General features: G+C 33.2%; 1 protein-coding gene and 1 long non-coding RNA gene across 2 annotated transcripts; both read right to left on the reverse strand.

The window, feature by feature from the left end:
- Positions 1-7,450: 7,450 nt before the first annotated feature.
- Positions 7,451-9,100, reverse strand: LOC133781514 (calcium-transporting ATPase 9, plasma membrane-type-like). Its single transcript, XM_062220548.1, has 4 exons — positions 8,912-9,100; positions 8,423-8,482; positions 8,014-8,178; positions 7,451-7,807 (listed from the first exon to the last, which is right to left on the reverse strand). Exons 1-4 carry the CDS (start codon positions 9,092-9,094, stop codon positions 7,646-7,648), a joined length of 570 nt encoding a protein of 189 aa, XP_062076532.1. The 5' UTR covers positions 9,095-9,100; the 3' UTR covers positions 7,451-7,645.
- A 2,954-nt stretch (positions 9,101-12,054) lies between these two features.
- Positions 12,055-14,892, reverse strand: LOC133781521 (uncharacterized). The gene is made up of 3 exons (XR_009870140.1): positions 14,381-14,892; positions 13,370-13,433; positions 12,055-12,208 (listed from the first exon to the last, which is right to left on the reverse strand). It is a non-coding gene; the product is annotated as an uncharacterized LOC133781521 (long non-coding RNA).
- Positions 14,893-24,016: the final 9,124 nt, after the last annotated feature.

Below are 24,016 nucleotides of genomic sequence, written 5' to 3' on the forward strand. Positions count from 1 at the left end.
GTCATGCATGCCTTCGATCTAGACAACACAATGAGGAAGCTGATCATCAAAGTCGGTTTATTATTATCACATTTCACTGTAGCCATTTCCAAACAAAGCTGGTATAGTATTATAATTATTGTAATTCATTTTATTTTTCTTTTTCAAAATTATTTTATCATTCACAATTATTTATTTATAGAATTGGTTTGGTGAGATAAACATATACAAGTAATATTTTGATATTACTTTATTATTATTTTTTGGTTATTTAATTATAGCTAAAAATGACACTGGGCTGAAGACAAAAGCCCAGCCAATCGGTCCAATTGAAAACTACAATCCATTATGGGCACCAACAAGCCCATAAAGTCAAGTCAGTTCAACACCCTTTTTCACACTCTAAGCCCATCCTCAATCTCTAGGGTTGAACAAACTAAAACTTGTTCTTTAGGAATGCCCTGGATAATCCTTAACCCCAAGAAAGTTGGCCAATTGCCAACCCATTCAAGGATAAGATCATATCTTATCAAGAACATGGGATAAAATACTATGAGTGGGACCAGTTTCAAGTCATCCACAAGAATCACTCTCCCTCCTGAAAAAGAGGAAGATCACTTCCCACACTCACTCTTCAAGGGCTAAGCAACATATCACTGAAAGGCCTATGTAGGGCATCACACAATGACTCCTATTACTCACTCAAAAGCTTTATAAGGCTCTCTGAAATAACCGAACGGACCGATCACTTGGATCAACCCCTCGACTCCACGCTATAGTGCAGTTATTTCTTTGTTTGTTTACTTTAGATTTTTTTTTCTATTTATTCAAATTTTTTACTTACTTGACCATCAGAGTCTCTTTTGTCGACATTATTTGGTGTTCAAAGACTTTCACGGTTTTTGTTCATTTGTTATACATGTTTTCAGTGCCCACAATCCATCATTTCGACCGTTGTAGATTTTACCGTCTACAATTATATACTCTCTTAGTTTAATTAATACCTAAAAACATTATAAAATTATTGAGAAATGAGGATAAAATTATCTCTTGTATACAATTTCAATCCTATTTATTTTCAATACAACCCAATATTCATATTTTTAGCACCTATTATATCTAATATATTAAAAAAAATTAATACTTGATTTTCAAAAATTAAATCTAAGTTTATAAGCAAGAAAAAAAAAATCAATTATTTAAAATTATAAAGTAAAAAAGAATTATTATTTTAGTTGATTATAAAACCTAAAAAGGAAAAAAGAAAATAGGTTTTTAATCGATAAGTTATTAGTTTTTAATTATTTTTTCTAAATTATTGAAATATAGTTTTTAAATATTTTATGTAAATAAAATAAAAAATATTAAAGTCTTATTAAAAGTGACAAACAAAAATATAATAAAATAGTATAATATGCTTTTTTTAATCTATTCCAAATAATAATTATACTTTCTTCCACACTTGTAAGTCGTAAGTGATTTGTTACTATCTTTATTCTGAGTTGGAGAAGATATTTATCCAATTATCAACTACACAATTAATTAGGAATGATGTTCTATTTTTGTAGCCATCCCAATCATCATTTTTATAATTTTGACCACATAGTTGTGATGTAATGATTATAAAATTGTCTAAAAATTTATATTAAGTGATGTAATATATTAATTTAGTAATACACAAAAAATATTAATACACTACTATAAAGTGTGGCTTAATAAGCCTTTTACACTGCCCGTACATGCCACACAATAGCCAATGGCATAATAACTTCTATTAGAGTGCCTAATAACTTCTATTATAGTGCGGCTTAATAATATACACACCTAAAAAATAAATCACAGTTAGATCTAAAACCAAAATTCAAAGCATGAGTAGAAAAATGAAAAAATAAATAATAATAAGAAATATTTGCGTCAAAAGTACCTAAATTATTATGTTTGTAGCACTTAAGTACCAAAGTTAATTTTTTTCAGGCGAAAGTATCTTTCGTCCATTTTTTGTTGCATTCTTCAGTTCTAATCGTTAAGTGCTTTTGTGACATGTTAGTGAAAATACCAAATTAAATGAATATTTGTGGTGAAAGTACCCAATTTAATAGATACGTGCGGCAAAAGTACCAAAGTTGTGAGATATTTGCAGTAAAAATACTTAGGTTATAAACAAATTTGACATCACGTGGTAGACTTAGCGACAAAATAAACAACTGCAACAAAATATAGACGGAATGTATTTTCACCGATAAAAAAATAACTTAGGTACTTAATTGCTACAAACATAATAATTTATGTACTTTTGCCACAAATATCTCTAATAATAATAATAATAATAATAATAATAATAAGATCTTACACATATAAACTCAAAATACAAATATGATATTAACATTAATAACCCAAAATATTGATTGTAAAATAAATTTTATTACCCCGCTATTAAATTACATCTTAATAAGTAATGCTACAAAAGTTGGGACGAGTATCTCCAATGAAGTGTTATAAAAGTGGTATATAGCCATTTTTAGCTCATTTTCATAAAATTGAATTCCAATAGTAGTCTTAAATATGTGCCAAATTTGTCATATGCTAATAATCGTGTCAAAATTTGTCACAAAATAAAACATGGGCCAAATTTGGTTCACAACAAATATCAACTTTTTTAATTACTTCTTTGCCACTCATTAATATAAATTATTAAATTTTTAATTTTTAATTTATCTTTTAATAAAAAAATTAATTATTTTTGTATATTTTCAATAAACATTGACATTTTTTTTTGCTAGTTTGCATCTTTTGAATTGGAGTACAAATACAAAAAGTGGGCCAAATATATCATTGACACATGTTTTGAGCAAATTTTGGCACAAATTATACAACATCTATTGGAGATGGTCTTAGGTTGTTGTAACGACCCAACTATCTATGAGACTTAGGTCATTAAACCTACTAGACATAACTACAATGTTGAAAAGAACATACATAAGAAAATTCATAACTTTATTGAAACTTTTGAAAATAATATTTGTAATACATAAATGAGCTCGTTGTTTTAAAATAAAACCTAAATTTTAATAATATTGTTTAAAAAGCTAAATGCGGAAAAATACATAAAAATGTAATTTAAAGAGACTAAAAAAAATGTTGTCCTCGAATCGATATGCAGCCCATCCACTCCATTCACCTCCATACACACACCAAGCTTCCAAGAGTCATTCCGCCATTGCATCTATTTTCCTGCATCACACTAAAAGAAAATGAGTGAGCCTAATGTCCAGTAAGGAAAAACTAACAACTTGAATCATATGCATAAAATTATATGATAACATATGAAAAAAAATATATCATAAACATATACTATAAGCATACCATAAACATATGTCATATACTACTACAATGGCCATTATACTACTTGGGGCTTGTTAACTAAGCAAGTCATATGTCCATTAGATTTGTGGGGCTTACTAGCCAAGCAAGTCATATGCCCATAAATTATTGGGGCTTGCTAGCTAGACAAGTCATGTGCCCAAGGTCTATAAACATACTATACATAATGTTAACATACAACATAACATAACATAGAACATAACATATCATACAAACATACAAGATCTATCCTATTTTTCTTACCAAAAACGGGATATGAGAACAAATGCGGGACTTGGAACACTCCTAAACCAATAACAAGAATAGTGAGTATTTCTAAAGGGAAAAGACTGTAATGACCCAACTATTTCTATGACCTTCGACCATTAGATCTACTATACATAACTACTATTTTGGGAAAGATACATAAGAAATAATATAACTTTATTAAATCTCAAAATATTGTATCAAATACATAATAATAGAAAATATGGCATGGGTACCCATTGTTTAAAAGAAAAACATAAACTTTAATTCAATTGTTTAAAAAAACTAAATGCGGAAAAACATGATCTAAAAGACTAAATATAAATAACTTCATCCTCGATCGACATGCAGTCCACTCAGTCCGTTCATCCTCAACACACATGCCAAGCTTCCAAGAATCCTTCTGCCTCCGTATCTAGTTTCCTGCATCACACTAAAAAATAAAGGAATGAGCCTAATGCCCAGCAAGGAAAACCTAACACATAACTCATATACATAAAATTCATAACGTAGCATATAATAAATCATATCATAAACATATGTCACACATACTATAATGGCCATTATTACTTGGAGTCCCATAAACTAAACAAGTCATATGCCCATTAGATTAGTGGGGCTTGCTAGCTAAACAAGTCATATGCCCATAAATTTATTGGGGCTTGTTAGTGTACAGGTCATATGCCCAAGTCTACAAACATACACAATATAACATTTCATAACACAACATAACATAAGATAACATATCACATATCATATAACATATAAAATCCTATCCTATTTTCCTTACCAATATACCGGGATGATGAGAACAAATTCGGGATTTTGGAACACTCCTAAAAACCATAATATAGAGGTGAGTATACTAAAGAAAAGAGATGGAAAGAATAAACTACACCATCGAAACGATACTTACCAATGGTTCGAAGAACTTAGATGCCTAAGAATAGAAAAGACTGAGTTAGGATTTGAGTAGAGAAGAACTATAAGAATCAATACAGAAAGGAACTAGAATTAGGAATACCTTGAATGCTTCTATGACCGAACTATACCTCGAAACCGAAATACACTATAACCTTACTTCCCAAGTGTTTATTAAGCTTATAACCCCAATCCAAGTGTTTATCACTCTATAGTCTCACTAGCACATGGAAGGCTCTGATCAATACTTGAAGAATGAATGAAAAGGCTTGGTGCTAGGTCCTATTTATAGAGTTCTAGGAATAAAAATCTTCTTTTTGGCTTTGAATGAAAATAATAAATTTAATTGAAAATATTTTAATATCCTTCAGCCAAAGGCTTAGGAATTGGTCAAATTTTTCAGAGAGATTTAAGGATTCAAAGCTTGATTTTTAAAATAATAAAAACAAATAGAATCCTAACTTCTAACTCCCTAAATCTCGTAACTCTAAACTCCCCTGCAGTAAAATCAACATATCTGGAGCTGTAGAACTTCGACTCTCTTTTATACCCTTAGAAAGATAATTAAATTATCTACAACTTTCTAGAAATACTATTTTTCGAAATTCATAATATAACTGGGTCAAAAACAGGTCGGAAGTTACAATACCCTAAAGTTACGAAAAATCTATTTACATCCTAATCCACAAATAAATAAAATTGTGACAAATATCATGCTACTATTAGATTTTGGTGAAGACTAAGTCTTATATTTCTCTTATTTTATCATTAAAATAATAATTCCTTTATAATCACAACCTTAGGAATAACCATGCTCATGACAAGTGTCATATTCTTATTAGCTCTATCTAAACCTTAGGTTATAATAATTAGGGAAATTTGTGAAAATAGTCTCTTTTTTCAAGTGATTTTGCACTCTGGCCTACGTTTGATAATTTTTTGCAAAATGGCCTTTGTCTAAAATTCGACCTGTTGTCAAAAAATTTCGACCAGTTGTCTAAATTTTTCGACCAGCTGTCAAAATTTTCGACCGCCTGTCTAAATTTTTCGACCACCTGTCTAAATTTTCGACTACCTGTCTAAATTATGAGAGGTCATTTTGCAAAGAATTATTAAAACTAGGCTAGAGTGCAAAATGACTTAAAAAAATAGGTCATTTTGCCAAGAAGCCCTAATAATTATCATATTAATAACCAGCAATATTAGTCAAACCTTATGTTATAATTAATATTATTAAACTATAGGTTAAACTTATAAAATCCATAACTATTGCTAGGAGTTTCCAACTAAGTCCTGGCTTGAACCAAAATCTACAGTAATGAACATACTATAACTAATACTATCTATTACTACTACTACTATCTAACTAGCTAAGTAAATTCTGGGACTCTACAAAAACACTACAAGAAAATGGGGTCTTTACCTACCAATTGTAAGTGTAGGCAAAACTAACCTAATGGTGGGTAATATGGTTTACGTACCAATATTGAATTGATAGAGACTGGTAGGTAAAGGTTAGTAGAGAAAGAGTCTTTACCTACACTTATTGATACCGGTAAGTAAAAGAATCAGTGGACCCCACTACGTTATTTGATGAGTCATCAGATGACGTGTTTGACAACTTGTCATCCTACGTGTCTGCTGACATGGCTTCCATAGTAGCATACACGTGGCATACGTCAATACCGCCACTTGGCATCTTGTGGTTACTACATGTGTCAAACAATAATTTGTCCACGTGTCGTTTGATAATTAGTACATATGTCATCATTTGATATAGACCACGTGGGATCATTTTATTAGTCTACGTGGCATCATTTTTATTGGTCTACGTGGCACAATATTATTGGACCACATGGGGTCATTTTATTAGCTCACATAGCATGATTTTATTGGTTTGTTACATAATTTATATTTTGGTCAAATTTAATGGTTGTGTAAGTAAAAGATAATAACAGTTATTTATAAATATTCTATATTAAAATAAACTAGAAAAAAACCATACAATCATCTTGTGACTACCGAACCGAACTCAAATAAATTATTTAACATTAATAATAAAATAAACATACGCATATTATAAAATATTCATTGCTTATTAAAGATGAGTTTTAAAGTAATTACATTTCATAAAAAATATCAACAAGTCTATTCTTCACTTTGAGATTATTACACGAGAGCATCCTTTTTCTCGAACTTGTGAATGTCGATGATGGATTTGTGAGGTGGACAACGACGATGGTTGGAGGTGGGGTTCGGGTTGGCAACAATGGGAAAATATAATTAATCTCAACACAATAATTATCCCCAATTTAATCATCATAAGGATTTCAGAAAATATGACTTATTATTATGGGCATTTATGACACTTGATATACCAGCATATATTAAAAACAAATATATGAGCACATCAAGTCCCATAATCACCAACATAAAATAAAATCATTTATCAACATCACAGGCAAAAAAAAAAAAAAATCAAAGTAGCATAATGATCCAAATCAGAAAAAGAAAATATAAGTCAACATTCAAAACTACTTTTAATAGGCAATATGCATCGAAAACTAACGTTTTGCTTCAAATTGTAATAGCACAGACATGTGCATTGTAGGTCATGAGTAACAAAATAGTGTCAAGTTTTATGCTACCATTGACAATAATAAATAAAAGAACACCCACTAGAGAATAAACTACAAAACGTTCAGCCACTAGAGAATTTTTGTTTTCTTTCCCTTTTCACAAGGAAACACCAAACAAATCAGGACATAGAATTGATAAGGTGCATTACTCCAACATGTATATTGAATGTGGATAACGTTTGTACCCATTGAATAACTTGTAATAATTGTTCTGATACATTGAGAATGTAGTGTGCAAACTTATGACAAGTTTATATATATGCATGTATGTATAGTTTTAAAAAGATGTAAGCAGTAAGTAGATTTGGGATACAACATTACAAATATAGCATTCAACAGAGTTAATGATCCATGATGAAGTTAAAAAACCACACATGCATTATTTGTGAGTTATGAATATTAATTATCAATCTTCCATTAAATTTAGCACATTGTCAAGACATTTCATATCCTGGAAAATACAAGCACCAAATATCCTATTAAGAAAATACATCAAACTTCTTTTTGCACAAAGATAAAAAAACTTCATGAAGTGCAGGAGCATCATTAGTGCCATCTCCAGTTACAGCAACAACTTCTCCTCCCTTCCGTAATGCTTGGACAAGCAAAAGCTTATCATTTGGGGAAGACCTTCCCATTACCTGTACGATTTCCTTACATTTAATCACAATTCATAATTAGTGTGATATTTTTCCAAATTTTCTTGTATTTATTAAATCTCTAATTAGTAATACAAGTAGTTTTGTTTAAAATAAAAATCATAATTTGTCCAAGCAAGCAGAAGCATACAATTCAGTTGAAGATGCAAAACTACAATGCTCAGATTTTCTTTATTTTGAAACCATACCGTTATTTTCTTGGCAATTTGTTCCCTCTCCCTTTCAGATAATGCACGGAAATCCTTTCCTTCAATGAGTGTAGGATGAGTAGCATCTTCTATCGAATCAAGTATCCCACACTCCAAAGCAATTACCTTAGCTGTTTGAAGATTGTCCCCTGTAACCATGCGTACCTAGACAGTGACAAACATGCAATTCCCATTAAATTTTTTAATCAACTTACCAGGTGCAGCAGTAAATACACTAGCAAACTTGACTCTCAAATCATATATTTGTGTACATTGGAAGAAATCTCTATAGTAATTTTCTTCCATGTCCACTATTCTTATTTAGATCAAGTAATCAATAAAAAGAAAATGACAATACATAAATCATTAAAGTTGGGGAAGCTATTGTTGAGAATATGCAATAAACTACCTTAACACCAGCAGCCGTGCATGTTTTCACTGCATCACTGACACCATCACGACAAGGATCCTACATACAGACATGGTATTAGCTTACATACCAAAAGATAATATAATCATTAAAATTTGAAAGTTAGCACAGAAATCCAACCCAATATCTAGGAATTGTACGTTTTTGTTATGAGATAAGATAAAACACAACCTTGACCAATTTGAAGATGGAGAAAAGGATAGCATTTGATATTTAAGTAAAGTTTGCATATATAACCCTGTGCTGCTTTCCTCACAAAACAAAATAATTAAATCCTAATTCACACACTCATAATGACCTGGTTACTGTTGCACTACCTTTTTGAGAAATGAACATTTTCAAACTCACAAAAAAGGGATGAACCCTTTTCACATACCACAAACAAGATAACCCTTTTCACATAAATTTAGAAAGAAGAAAGAAAATGTGTGTTTGCAGTTGAATTAAAAAAATTGCTTTTGTGCATACTTTTATACCGACAATAGCAAGCAAGGTAAGTTCTTCTTCAGGTAAAGCCCAATGACTCAATTGTTCTTCCTCTGAAGGAACTTTGTCCAACTCGTAGGACCTGTATGCAATGGCAACACATCGCAGACTATTTGCAGCCATGTTATCAATAGCTGTCTTGAAAAACTCCTGCAATAATAACATAAAAAAAAAATTGATCCAAATCGTTTGGAGACGAATTTGAGTATAAATTAATTTAATTTTCAATCAGGTAATTATCAGGGTGACAACATTTTGTTTAATTTCCAATTTTGATTCTACAAAATATTTGAAAGTGATTTGATAAGTATAAGATATCAAATCAAGATATGCATTGAACTATCGAAAATGATATATCCATTATGAACTTTAATTTAAGGCAACATATGGCTTATTGGTATTCACAAATTCCATTGTTTCCTTTTCAATTTTTGTAATGACCCAACTACTCTAGACTTTTGGACCATTAACGAAAACTAAACATACTAATCCTTAATAAAACTTACATTGTGAAAAATACCATAACTTTATTAGGAAACTTGTAAAAATAAGAGTTACTTACATAAATTGTCAAGTAGGATATGGGATCCCATTGTTTTAAAAACAAAACATAATTTAAAATAAAAAGGAGTTCCATAGCAAGTGCGGAAAAATACATGTAAAACCATAAAAACAATACTACATCCTCGAAAATCGAACTCTCGACTCCTTGAATCCATTCATCACCGATACACAATCCCCAAGCATCCATGAACCTTACCGCCACTATAGTTATTTTCCTGCACATATAAACAAAAAGGAATGAGCCTAATGCCCAGCAAGGAAAATCTACCACATAGTTCATATACATAAATTTCATAAGAAACATAAAAACATAACATACATTACACTTATATCATACACATACTATAATGGTCATTATTACTTGGGGTCCCATAGACTAAACAAGTCATATGCCCATTAGATTAGTGAGGTCCTACTAGCTAAGCAGGTCATATGCCCATAATCTATTTGGGGCTTGTTAGTCATATGGGTCATATGCCCAAGCCTACAAACATACATATCATAACATAAGAAACATAGAATAACATATAAAACATATAACATATGAATTTCTATCCTATTTTCCTTACCAAAATATCGGGATAAGAGGACAGAGGTGGGACTTTGGAACACTCCTAAGAACCATTTGAAAAAGAGTGAGTATAGTGAAGAAGAGAAATGGAAGGACTAAACCATTGAGAAAATACTTACCAAAACCTTTTTGCTCAAGAACTTAGATTTCCTAACCAAAATAAAGATTAAGGTTAGAGGCTGAGTAGAAGACTATGAGAACTTAAAATAAAATAATACCAATGAACTAAGGTGTAGAAATACCTTGAAGACTTGTAGACCAATCTAAACCTCGAACCAAAATACTATGAAACCTTACTTCCCCAAGTGTTTGATAAGCTTATGATGATCAAGCTTATGATTTCCCCACCCAAGTGTTTACACTCTCACACTCACCTAGCAACTTGCAGCTTCTGAACTTAGAGTAAAAGGTGAATAATGGTTGGGTACTAGGTCCTATTTATAGAGTTTACGAATGAAAGGATCTTAATTTCACTTGAATAAAAATAATGGCTTTTTAGGTGAAAGTAATTTGAATAATCGTTCAGCAGAGGCTGAAGACTCGTTCAAAAAGTTGCTGGACTTATCAAGAGGTTGAATGGCTGAATGGAAAACAAATTCAAAAACTTTCAAAATAAGCTGAAGGAGGCGATATATTGCCCCCTATAGGCGATATATCGCCTGGACCATTATGCCCGAGGCAAACGTGCATCGTTTCGTGTTTTCCGTATCTACGTGCTGCGATATATCGCCCCGTATAGCTGCGATATATCGACATTCACTGATTATTTAAACACGAAATTACACATTTTTAGCTTAATTCAAATTGAGTAAACAACCTTGACTAAGCCCTCAAACGTATTCAAAGTTGCTGACTGACCTTAGTGCATTCAAACTTTACTCAGAGGACCAGTGAGGCTATTGAGAATGTTAGAGCTCGGATGCTTTCTTCTCAGAGTAGACAGAAGAGCTATGCAGATCCCAAGCGCAGGAACATGGAGTTCCAAGTGGGAGACTATGTCTTCCTTAGAGTCTTGCCAGGGAAAGGGGTGAGAAGGTTTGGGAAGAAGGACAAGTTGAGTCCTAGGTTTGTAGGTCCATTTGAGATCCTGGAGAGGGTTGGTCAAGTGGCTTACAGATTGGCTTTGCCTCCGGCGTTTTCGGCCGTGCATAATGTGTTTCATGTTTCAGCTCTTCGGATGTATGTATCTAATTTGAGCCATATTTTGAGTTATGAAGACCTGGAGCTTGAGCCAGATCTCTCCTTTGAGGAGCAGCTAGTTCAGATACTTGACAGAAAAGATAAGGTCATCATGAATAAGACGATACCTTTGGTTAAGGTATTGTGGAGGAACAGCAAGGTCAAGGAAGCGACCTGGGAGCTGGAGTCAGATATGCAAAGTCAGTATCCCGAACTGTTCAGGTAAATTTTGAGGACGAAATTTCTGTAAGGAGTGGATAGTTGTAATGCCCTGAAATCCTTAATGCAGTTTAATGGCTGGATTAGTAGGCCGGGAGGGCCATAATCGTTTAATTATGCCATTAATTGATAATATGCATGTTTATGTGAATTATATTATAATATGATGTTAAATGCATGCATGTGGGTTCCCATTTGATAACAGGGGTGTTTTGGTAATTTGGCTCGTTGAGGGCATAATTGTATATTTGTATGCGTGTTGGTGATATATTGTTGAGACCACATTATAATGTGGGTTTTTTTGAGCTATTTGGCATGAGACGATCTTGGAATATTGATTAGCGGTCTAGTCATAACAGGTTTAAGTTCGGGGCTCGGGATGAGTCTCGGGGTGATTTTAATGATTAGAACATTGCCGGGAATTAAAGGGTAACGGGATGTGAATTAGTGGTGTTTGAGATTATCAAGAATAGCGGGAATTGGTGTAACGTCCCTAAGGTAGGGTACGTCTGCCACATACTCGTAATTCTAGGGTTTACGAGTATGTAAGGCACTTGACCAAAAGAATTAAATAAAATGATACGAAGAAATACAGAAAAATTTTAAACTTTTATATAAACTTATTAGAAGAAATTATTACACGTATGAATACTTTAAATTTAAGGCAGCCATATGAAAACTCTAAACCATTATTGCATTGCTACTGAGTCCGTGCTCCACAAGTTGCTCAACAGCTAAAGCCACACCTGGAAAAAATGTTGGAAAATAACATAATGAGCTAACGCTCAGTAAGCAAATCTCATGCATACACATACACATGAATGTCATGAGTTTGTAGTGCCAATATACTAATATGCTGACTTATATACTTATGCATTTCATTTATTGCTCATGCACTTTCAAACTTTACTTTTATGCTCTTTCTTTTAGTTTCACATTTTTATGGGCCCAATATCACTTGTGCACACTGTTTGATTCGGCAAATGCCTGCAGGGCTTATAACAAATATCATATAGAATCCCATGGGTTCTCCTCCGGCTAGCCATCATCTCAGCTAGGCTCATCATAACACTCATTTCATCGTTGCCATAGCTGCCATACTTATTACACATATGGAGGAGAAAGACGGGAACATGGCAAACATATCTGAATGGTCAACTCTGACCTAGCCCACACTAGTGGACGACCACTATAAGCCTTAATAGACCTCCGTCTTCTTTACTGAACTTACTTGATTGCTTCATCGAAACAGTGTCACCCTTTTTAACATCTTATTATCACTTTGCTTAAGCCTTGTGTCATTAAAATGTTTAACTTTACATAAAAAATTTCAAGACATTTCATAACTTTTCTCATATTCATATGCATGGTCTTATATCACATAATAATGTATCACATAACTGTACATGCCATGCATACATGCTAATGCTGAAATGCCAATGTTCATGTTCATGATTCATGTTGATGGTATTCAATCAAGGCATTGTATCACATCTCATATAACTCAAAACATCTTTAGTCATAATACATGAAGCTTTGGGTTGGTGGCGTTGTTATACCTTAACGTAGAGCTATGGCTCAGGTCTAAGGTTTCCAGCCTAAAAACTTAAACGCTTCATATATCATAACATATAACAAATCATGAACATAGAGTAATCCACATATCCATCAACATAAGAACACATACTTGCACATAATTCATATCATTCTTAACCAAGTAAGACATCTTTCACATATCACAGAATTCATCAATTACATATCACACAACACCCTTATGGTGTTCATATAACCATTCTTCACATACTTATCATATGCATCATCATCATACCATACTTAACTCATCAGATGTACACAATCAATGTAGTCATGCATCTTACACTTAAGCACAAAAGGTGAGATTTACTTACCTTAGGTCCTTAGCTTATTTTAAAACGGCTCACCAAGAGTCAATCAATTAAATCCATACAAATCCTATTCAAGACACATAATTTATTAAATTCTATCAAATCCATAAATATACACTATTGATAGTGTATATTAACAATACCAGAAACTATATAAATGATAATAATAATTATTATCAACGTAATGCAAATCACTCTTCATATAAAACCATACTTTAAACCTTGCTCATAAGATAATGTACTCTTATGATAATAATAATAATAATAATAATCCCAACAATAATAATAATTATCGTCTATAAATAAACTTATTTCAATATTCATAACAAAATACTTCAATAACAATACGTATATGAATGTATATATTCCAATAGTCATTTTATAAAAGAAATCATATTTTTAACATAAAATTGTAATAATCAGTATAATGATAATAATATAAATATAAATATTTATATTATTATTAATTAGTCATAATATCAATTCCAGTGATATAATAAATATACTTTATCCAAAATTCACTGGTCTTACAAATATCAATAACTGTAAGAAACTAATATTGATATTATTTTAATATTCAAATATTAACAAAATATTAATATATAAGAATAATTGTTAAATAACATGTTTGCTATAAATCACACTTTATATATATATATATATGTATGAAACTATATTCTTGATTTACTTAACAAAACAATAACAATAATAATTAAAATTACTTAATCATAATAATTTCCATATTAATATAAAATCAATTAAATATGTATTTTTATACTTTATTTAATATCTAATATTTTCTAGAAAATTGGACAGTACAACGGCTATAAAGTGGACAATTCCAAAAAATCAAAACCTGTATCAAAAATATATATAATTCCAGACAGCCAGTATAATTACAGAAAAATATTCCATATATCAATAATATATAATTATATACTATAAATACACATAATAACAATCACTCTAATCAATCACAATTAAATCACAATATATAGGTCAAAGAAATTATACCAAAATGATCGGGTTCAACAACAAGTCAAACGATGATTTTCTGAGACTCAAAACGTACTTCAAAACCCCGAACACTAAGTTTCGACCGTCGGTCTACTGTGGATCGCGGTGGCTCGTGGTGGGCCCACCACCCAACTATGGTAGATGTAGGAACAAGTTATTGGGTTTTGAAGCCCACAACACGAGGAGCACGATGGTGGTGACGGATCGGCAAACGGATGCCCGAGGTGGCCGAATCGCAACTTTGAAGTCGCGGGGTGGCCGAACTTAAATCGAGTGGTTGAGGCGTTTAATCGGCGAGTGAGCTCTAGATTCCCGCGTGGGTCGATAGTTCGGAGGCCTCTGAATCCAACGGTCCGGCGCGTGGCTAAAAATGGTGGCCGGAAAGTACTCCTGCGTCGTCGACAACAGTAATACGCAGAGGAGAGAGAGAGAGAGAGAGAGGTTTTCTGAGGAGAGAGAGAGAGACTCGGGTAAAAAAAGAAAGGCTGAAGCCTTTTCTTTTCTTTTTTTTTTTTTTTAAATTACACTTGGACCCAAAATATTAAAATTCTTTTCAAATAAGCCCTTTAGCAAAACTTTCTTAATTTTATAAAAATCCCCAATTAAAATTATATGACATTTGGGTCCAATACTTGACTACTCAAGTTTCTCTCTCTTTAATCTCATTAAAAACATAAAATCATATTTTAAACACTATTTTTCCATTACTATTTCTTAAATTTGTAAACTTGTACATTTTATGTATTAAACTCTGATTTATAATAAAAATGTTGGATATTACAATTGGAGAGCGTTAATTATGATTAACGAGATAGATGGGAAATACCAATTTTTCCCTTGGGAGACTTTAGAAACCTTCATTAGACCTAGGGGTATTTTGGTCTTTTTACCCCTAGGATAGATATAAGCCATTTATGGCTATAGGAATGAAGAAAAACAGAGTAAGTTCTTGAAGCTTATCCGTACCTTCCTTCTCCTCCATTCACTTTGTGAATTTTTAGCCCTTGTTGAGGATTCAAGCTTGGGAAGTAAGTCTTGGGAGTTTGGGAGAGTGTTCTACCATTGAAGAGCATCACAATCTGAGTTTGAGGTAAGTTTTTAGCCACTAGTTCCCTGGTTTGCTCTGTTTTAGTTTTAGTTTTCAGCTTATGGTTTTGATGTGGAAGGTTGGAATTAATGGAAGTTTTGGTTGGTGTTTAACTTGGGTTTTGATGACGGTGTGATGTGGATCAAGTTTAGGGGTTGTATTGGATGTTTGGATGGTGTTTTGGTTTGGTTTGGAGGGTTGGTTTCAAGGAAATCGCAAGGGAGGAAAAACTAGAGTTTTGGCTGTAGTATGGGTTGGGCCGGGGCATGGCCAGGGAGGGTTGCGGCCCTTAGTGGCATTTTGGCCAAAAATGAGTTTTTGGCTCGGTGATTCTAGCCTTAGGCCTCGGGATCGATCCTACTACCCGGTTTAGTAGGATTCGATGTCTCGGAGACTAGGTTTTGGTTTGGGAACCTTTGTTATTCATTTTATTGATGGAATCCCATAATTGGTTATGACCAGGTAACCGTTAAGGGACAAAAAGACAGGTCGTTCTTATATTAATTCTCGCTCAAACCTGAGGTAAGAAAACTGCACCCTGTGTATGTGACATGCATGATTTCTATTGAGGAATCTTGGTTGATAAATGTGGACATGGATTGCATATTAAATGCTGGCGAATATTGTTTACTTTTATATGACACTGACTAGTCAGGGACACTGACCTAAGAGTCAGAAACGGCATAAGCGTCCTGAACGCAGGGCCGAATGAAGATTAGATCTAATCAATATCAGCATTGAATAACTCTAAGGCATTAATGTTGGACCGACCCTAAGGTCGATGATAGCTATAAGTGCTTGGCTAGTCTAAGACTAGTTACTCAGAGCCAGGGCCAAAGGCCTAGGTGATTGCTTGTCACATGGCTAGGGAACAGAGTTCCATAGTTATGACTCTAGAGTCATGAGGAAGGTTATGTTGGTGACTAGTCACCATGCACCTATCCTGTTTAAGCTAGTGAAAGGTTCACTTATCTGTTAAGCCCCGGTGACCCTATCGTCACATGGCTTAAGGGAGCAGTACCCATTTTAGTGAATTTTACGACTATCACTCATCTGTTTTGGACTAATAGTCCTGAATGATTATTATGATCATTGTTGATACTATATCATGCTATATTGTGTTTTCTTGCTGGGCCTTGGCTCGTGGGTGCTATGTGGTGCAGGTAAAGGGAAAGAAAAGCTCACCCAGTCTTGAGTGGAGAGCTTAGGTGGTGATGTGTACATATGCGGCCGTTTGACCACCACGGTCAAGGAGTTCTCAAAGGAACTAGGGGATTTACCCTATTTTTGCCGCTTAGGTTGGCGGGTTTGTAAATTTGAAACAGTAATGACTATTTTGAGTTGTAAATAACTTGTAAATGTTTTTGATGGGCCCATGAACAGTTTTATGTATTTAATAAAATATATCATTTCCTTTTATATTGTTTTTCCACCTTAGCCTGTTAAAAACACTTAGATGCATGTTTTTAACCAAAGGACTCGGGTAGCGAGTCAAATTTCTGGTTCACCGTAACTGTTCTGGGGTAACCAGGGCGTTACAGTAATCTTTTCTTTTCTTTTCTTTTCTTTCAAACACTTTACTTTATTTGTAACCTTTTGCTTAGAGTTGTATTTTACTATTATCTTCTTCTTCATCATCTTCTTCATTTTCTTTGTTTATTTGTAATTTTCAGTTATCGAGTTGTAACTCTTTTTAATCAATCATTATTTATTTGTAATATATTGCATAGAGTTGTAATTTATTATTATTTCCATTAAGGCAAAATACATATTTTCTTAACATTCAAAAGCTTATCCCTTGTTTGTTTCAATGGAAGGTGAGACCATCAAGATCATGAACCAAGACCTAGTGAGGTTGGATAGGTTTGATGGATCCAATTTCACTAGGTGGCAAGACAAGGTGAAATTCCTTTTGACAACACTAAAGATAGCCTACATCCTTGAGTCACCCTTGGCACCTCTAGCCGAGCCATCCGACAAAGACACTCCCGAGGAGGTGGAGAAAAGAAGGAAGAGAGAAGAGGACAACCTTCTTTGTAGGGGTCATATCCTTAATGCCCTATCCGATAGGCTCTATGACCTCTACACTAAGACCAAATCGTCCAAGGAGATATGGGATGCACTTGAGAAAAAGTTCAAGGCGGAAGAAGAAGGTACCAAAAAGTTTTTGATATCTCAATACTTCGATTTCAATTTTTTTGGTGATAAGCCTATTCTTCCTTAAATACATGAATTGTAAATAATTGTTAACAAATTGAAAGTGTTAAAGATTGAGCTTCCCGAGGCCTTTCAAGTTGGTGCTATAGTGGCTAAATTACCACCAACTTGGAAGAGCTATAGGAAAATAATCCTTCATAAAAATGAGGATTATTCTTTGGAGGAGATCCAAAAGCATATTCGAATCGATATGTAGAGATAAACTTGTGGAGGGGTCTAATGGAGAGACTTCCAAAGCAAATGCAATGTCACAACCAAAACATCCCAAAACAAAGGGAAAAAGGGTAACGAGAAACCTTTGGGTCCAAAAACCAACCCAAACAAGTTCAAGGGCGAGAAAGGTCCTTGCTTTGTGTGTGGGAAAAAGGGTCACTATGCTAGAGAGTGTAGGCATAGAAAAGACCAACAAGGACCTAAGGTGAACACAACTCAAGAGGAAAACATAGTTGCTACCCTTAGTGGGGTGAATGCGGTCCAAGGCAAGGTGAAAGGGTGGTGGTATGATACATGTGCCACCGTCCATGTCACCTATGACAAATCATTGTTCAAGACCTTTGAAGAGTCAAAGGGCAACCATGAGATACAAATGGGCAATGAGGGAAAATCCAAGGTACTTGGCAAATGTACTATTGAAGTCTACTTCACCTCTGGCAAGAAAGTTACATTAGTGAATGTACCTTATGTTCCCGAAATGAGTAGAAACTTGGTAAGTGGTGATTTGCTTGGCAAGCCCGGCATTAAAGCCGTATTTGAGTCCGGTAAACTTATACTTACCAAATCAAATGTATTCTTGGGAAAAGGGTACTCTTGTGAGGGAATGGTTAAATTTCGCACCAATGATGTTACTTTCAATGTAATTAATAAAAATACTAATTCCACCTATATTGTTGAGTGTGATTCTTTATTTTTGTGGCATCTTAGACTATCGCATATAGGTTTTTCAACCATGAAAAGAGTAGTAAAATGTGGTATGATTGCATGCAATATTAAAAACTATGGTAAATGTGAAACATGTGTTAAGGCGAAAATGATTAAGAAACCATTTCCTAGTGTAGAAAGATCATCTAATTTACTAGATTTAATCCATAGTGATCTTTGTAAATTAAATGGTGTTTTAACTAGAGGTGGTAAAAGGTATTTTCTTACTTTTATAGATAATTTTAGTAGATATACCTATGTGTTCCTTTTAAAGCATAAAGATGAAACTTTTGATGCTTTTAAATTGTATAAATTAGAAGTTGAAAATCAACTAAATAAAAAGATTAATGTGCTAAGAAGTGATAGAGGAGGAGAGTACTTCTCTAATGAATTCAATACATTTTGTGAAGAAAATGGTATAATTCATGAGTGCACTGCACCTTATACACCACAACACAATGGTGTTGCCGAAAGGAAAAATAAGACCAATCTAGAGATGATAAATTATATGTTGGTGTTTTCTAAGTTGAACTTCAACTTATGGGGTGAAGTGCTTTTAACCGCTTGTCACATTCTTAATCGAATACCGATGAATAAAAATGAGATATCTCCATATGAGTTATGGAAAGGAAGAAAACTCAACATAGGGTACTTCAAAGTGTGGGGGTGTCTTGCATATTGCAAGAAAAATGAACCTAATAGAACAAAGTTAGGTTCAAGAGCCATAAAGTGTGATTTTGTTGGTTTTGCCAACAATAGTAAAGCTTATAGGCTATTAGACTTAGAGTCTAATGTTGTGATTGAATCTAGAGAAGTTGAATTTTTTGAGAATATGTTATGTGACAATAATTCTCAAGCTTCAACATCTCTAAAGGAGAATTTGTTATATGAGAACAATTCTCAAGCTTCTACATCCAAAGTTGATTCTCAAGAGGAGAATTCTCAAAAGGATGTAAAGCAACCCTTTGAACCTAGAAGAAGTCAAAGTCTTAAAAATCATAAAAGTCTAGTAGTGGATGAGATAGATTCTCAACGAATTTCATTCTACATGGTAGAAGGAAATAGAGAGGAAGTCATTAGGAAAATTCCTATTGTACTTCTCGTTGAGGATGATCCTAAGACTTATAGAGAAGATATGCAATCGAGAGATAGTGCATTTTGGAAAGAAGCCATCAATGATGAGATGGATTCCATTATTTCCAATAACACTTGGGAATTGGTAGACCTCCCATCGAGGTCTAAGCCAATTGGGTGTAAGTGGGTATTTAGGAAAAAATACCACACTGATGGCACCATCCAAACCTTTAAAGCTAGATTAGTAGCTAAAGGGTTTAGGCAGAAAGAGGGTATGGATTATTTCGATACCTATGCGCCTGTTGCAAGAACAACTTCTATAAGAATTTTTTCACTTTAGCTTCTATACACAACTTGTATGTTCATCAAATGGATGTCAAAACGACATTCCTTAATGGTGACCTCAAGGAGGAGGTCTATATGGAACAACCTAAAGGGTTTGTCCTACCAAAATATGAACATAAAATTTGTAGACTTGTAAAATCCTTATATGGATTGAAACAAGCTCCTAAGCAATGGCATGAGAAATTTGATCAAGCCATCATGTCTAATGGGTTTAGACATAACAATGGAGACAAGTGTTTGTATTCCAAAACTTGTAAGGGATATGTGATCATTGTTTGCTTATATGTGGACGACATGCTTATTCTAAGTAATAGCAGGAAAGGGATAGAAGAAACGAAGAGGTTTCTATCATCAACCTTCAAGATGAAAGATCTTGGAGAAGTTGATACCATACTCGGTATCAAAGTAAAGAAACATAATGGAGGGTTTGCATTAGGGAAAGATCACTATGTTGAGAAAGTATTGAACAAATTTAACCATCTTAAGGTTAAAGATGTCAATACTCCATTCGATCATAGTGTAAAACTAGAGAAGAATGAAGGAAGAGCAGTGGCTCAATTGGAGTATGCTAGTGCTATAGGGAGTCTAATGTACGCTGCCCAGTGTACTAGACCTGATATAGCATTTGCGGTAAGTAAACTTAGTAGGTTCACAAGTAATCCAAGTGTGGATCACTTGAAGGCAATTGGAAGAGTCCTAGGTTGTCTCAAGAAACCGAAGGACTAAGCCTTCACAACTCCAAATTTCCTTCGATATTAGATGGATATACAGATGCAAGTTGGATATCCAATCTTGGGGACAACTTGTCCACAATTGGTTGGGTATTTACACTTGGTGGAGGTGCAATTTCTTGGGGTTCCAAGAAACAAACCTGTATATCTCATTCCACTATGGAAGCAGAGTTCATAGCTCTAGCTGCTACCGGCAAAGAGGCCGAATGGTTAAGGGGTCTGTTGATAGAGATTCCCCTAATTAAAGAGAATGTATCTACTATATCGATACATTGTGATAGCCAAGCGACATTGGCTAGAGCATACAAAGGAGTGTATAATGGGAAGTCTAGACACATTAGTCTAAGACATGGATATGTAAGAGAATTGATTCAAAGAGGAGTCATCTCAATATCCTATGTGAGAATAAGTGAAAATCTGGCGAATCCTTTCACTAAGCCACTAACGAGGGATTTAGTGGCTGCATCATCTCGAGGGATGGGACTTAAACTCCCTAAAGAGATTCACGATTGATGGTAACCTATCTTAACACTAGTTATTCAACTAGTGTTAGGTTCAATAGGTAATAACAAGTCAATCAAGTGAATATTAGTTGTACTCAAAACACGTCCCATTTGAGATATTGAGTACTTGCGTGTTACCAAGTAGAGGGTTAAAACCGAAAGGATTTTTAATAGAATTCAGTCTTATAAAGACAAGTATATTTGGTAACAAAATACTGTAAGAATTTTACCTATATGGACCTAAGGGTGGTGCTACCTCTCATGAGAATTGGGAGTATTCTCAAGAACGTCCATGAATGGAAAGTGCATATGGCCATTAACGGTGCAAAGTGAAACATAGAGGTCTCAAGTGAACATCGCAAAGGTGTGTGTGTTATCACCGATTTGTTATCATGAAAAGATGGTTCAATGCCTAGTGCAACCAAATTTTCGACATGTTTTTGTGATAATTACACTATAGTAAAGTTCAAGTTGAAAAACACTTTGCTTTATGCACTAATGCAATGACTCCTATAAGAGAGAGTTCTTATTTAATCAAGTGGGGGATATGTTATATTTCAAAATATAATGATTGATTAAATAAGTGTTACAATAGATAATTATTTAATCTAGTGGGAGAATGTTATATTATTTTATAATATAATGTAATATTATATTATATTATATTATAATATAATGTTTTAGATTAAATAAATGTGACAAAGAGTGTCACATATTGTAACATATAATAGAGAGTTACAATATTTAGATATATGAGATATATCCAAATAATGTAACATATTTGGTGTTACAAATTTGTAATATTACCCTTTATTGTGTAAATTTGTTGTTACACAATATTGAGATGAATTTCATAAAGTCATTTGAGAAATGGCTGTTAGAGATATGATTTTAACCCCAATAATGTGTTTTGGGGGTTACAAAATCATTTGGGAGGGTTTGGAACCATTTGGAAAAACAGCACAATTTTAAGTGCTGAAAATGGTCAGTGGTCGCAGCCTGTGGGACAGAGACTAGTGGTCGCGGCCACAGGCCAAAAACTGACCATTTTTTCAATCTTTGTTGAACGGCTCAAAAAACCCAAATAACTCCCAAATCTCATTTTTAATTCCATATTAATCCAATTAAACATTGGTAACAGCCATGGGGTTGGTGGAATTTGAAATTCAAAGGGTGTCTCTAAACTCTATAAATAGGAGCTTATAGCTCACTTGTAAGATACAATATTTCTATCCATTAGAACACTTGGCTAAAAACACATTGAGGCTTGATAATTCCAAAAAGCATTTCCTATAATCTGTGAGAGATCCCTTAGTGCTTGAGTTAGGAGGAAATAAGCTTGTGGACAAATGTTTCAAACCTTGTTCAAGTTGGCAATCCCCAACACTCTTCACTTTGGTAGTGTGAGTGAGAGTTGCTTATCTTTTGTTTCTTGTTCCTTTCTTTCATTCGATTGATTTTCGTCTTTATATTGTTCTTCTCTATTTACTTGTATTTCTTGTTCAAGAGTTGTAATCTTTTCTTTTCTTTTGTTTCAAACACTTTACTTTATTTGTAACATTTTGCTTAGAGTTGTATTTTACTATTCTCTTCTTCTTCTTCATCTTCTTCATTTTCTTTGTTTATTTGTAATTTTCAGTTATAGAGTTGTAACTCTTTTTAATCAATCATTATTTATTTGTAATATATTGCATAGAGTTGTAATTTATTATTATTTCCATTAAGGCAAAATACATATATTTTCCTAACATATAATGTACATCGTCATTTAAAAATAAGAAATTTGCGGCATTAGTACCTATGTTGTTTGTTTTATTGCACTTAAGTACCTATATACATTTTTTGGCGGAAAAAATACATACTGTTATACTTTTGGTGCAGACGTTGGTCCCTGACTGTTAAGTCTAATCAGGAACCTAAGTGGTAGCCACATGTCAGTACCTGATTGGCCCAATCATTTTTAATTTAATAAATATTATAATTTTTTAAATTTAAATATTTTAAAATTAATTAAAGAATCTAATATTTAATTTTTTTAAAAAAAGATCTAGATTTTAATTAAATTAGAATAAAATCTAAACATTAAATTTTAAACTTATTTATAATCTAATATGCATTTAATACTAACATTTTAAAAATTAAAAAACATAAAAAAACGATGTTCATCTTCAAGAACACATGAACACGGATATAAACTGAATAAAAGACCTGATGTTATCATAAACACTCAAGACCCAACCCATGATCAATTTCAAATCTATGATCCAATACATAAACACAACAACAAAAATACAATTACAACCCTTTCATCAAACCAAATCCAAATGAAAAACATTCAAAAAAATTTAAAATCAAATATGGATATGTTCTGGGCTCATACCCATTGCTAAGATGGCATGGAGCATCTCCTTTAGTCTTCCAAGCCCAGAAAACCCCATCCCTTTGGACTTGATGGACCTAAAACGGGTATGTTTTAAATATTTATATCACAAGCACACGAATCGTTCATATAGAATAGTGATCGTGTAAGCAAGGATGTCGAATCCAAAGGAGTTGTCTAAAATCGAAAAGAAAACTATTTTAAATCAAAATTAATAAATTCTAGCATAGCTCCAAAGATTGATAAGATTTTTGTATAATGAAAAAAATAAAAACAATATAAAAAATAAATTAATAGTTGAAATCAAGATGGTAAAAGAATATTATTAAGGTATTTGAATCCACAACATATAAGTTCAATAATATTTATAAGAACATT

The sequence above is a fragment of the Humulus lupulus genome, chromosome 1 (assembly GCF_963169125.1).
Source record: "Humulus lupulus chromosome 1, drHumLupu1.1, whole genome shotgun sequence".
NCBI lineage: Eukaryota > Viridiplantae > Streptophyta > Magnoliopsida > Rosales > Cannabaceae > Humulus > Humulus lupulus.

Coding starts and splice junctions, on each gene's coding strand:
- LOC133781514 (XM_062220548.1), bottom strand. CDS start 9,094: ATGTTATTATTGCAGGAGTTTTTCAAGACAGCTATTGATAACATGGCT. Junction 8,483..8,911: donor TTGCTATTGTCGGTATAAAA/GTATGCACAAAA, acceptor GTCTGTATGTAG/GATCCTTGTCGTGATGGTGT. Junction 8,179..8,422: donor GCACGGCTGCTGGTGTTAAG/GTAGTTTATTGC, acceptor GTCACTGTCTAG/GTACGCATGGTTACAGGGGA.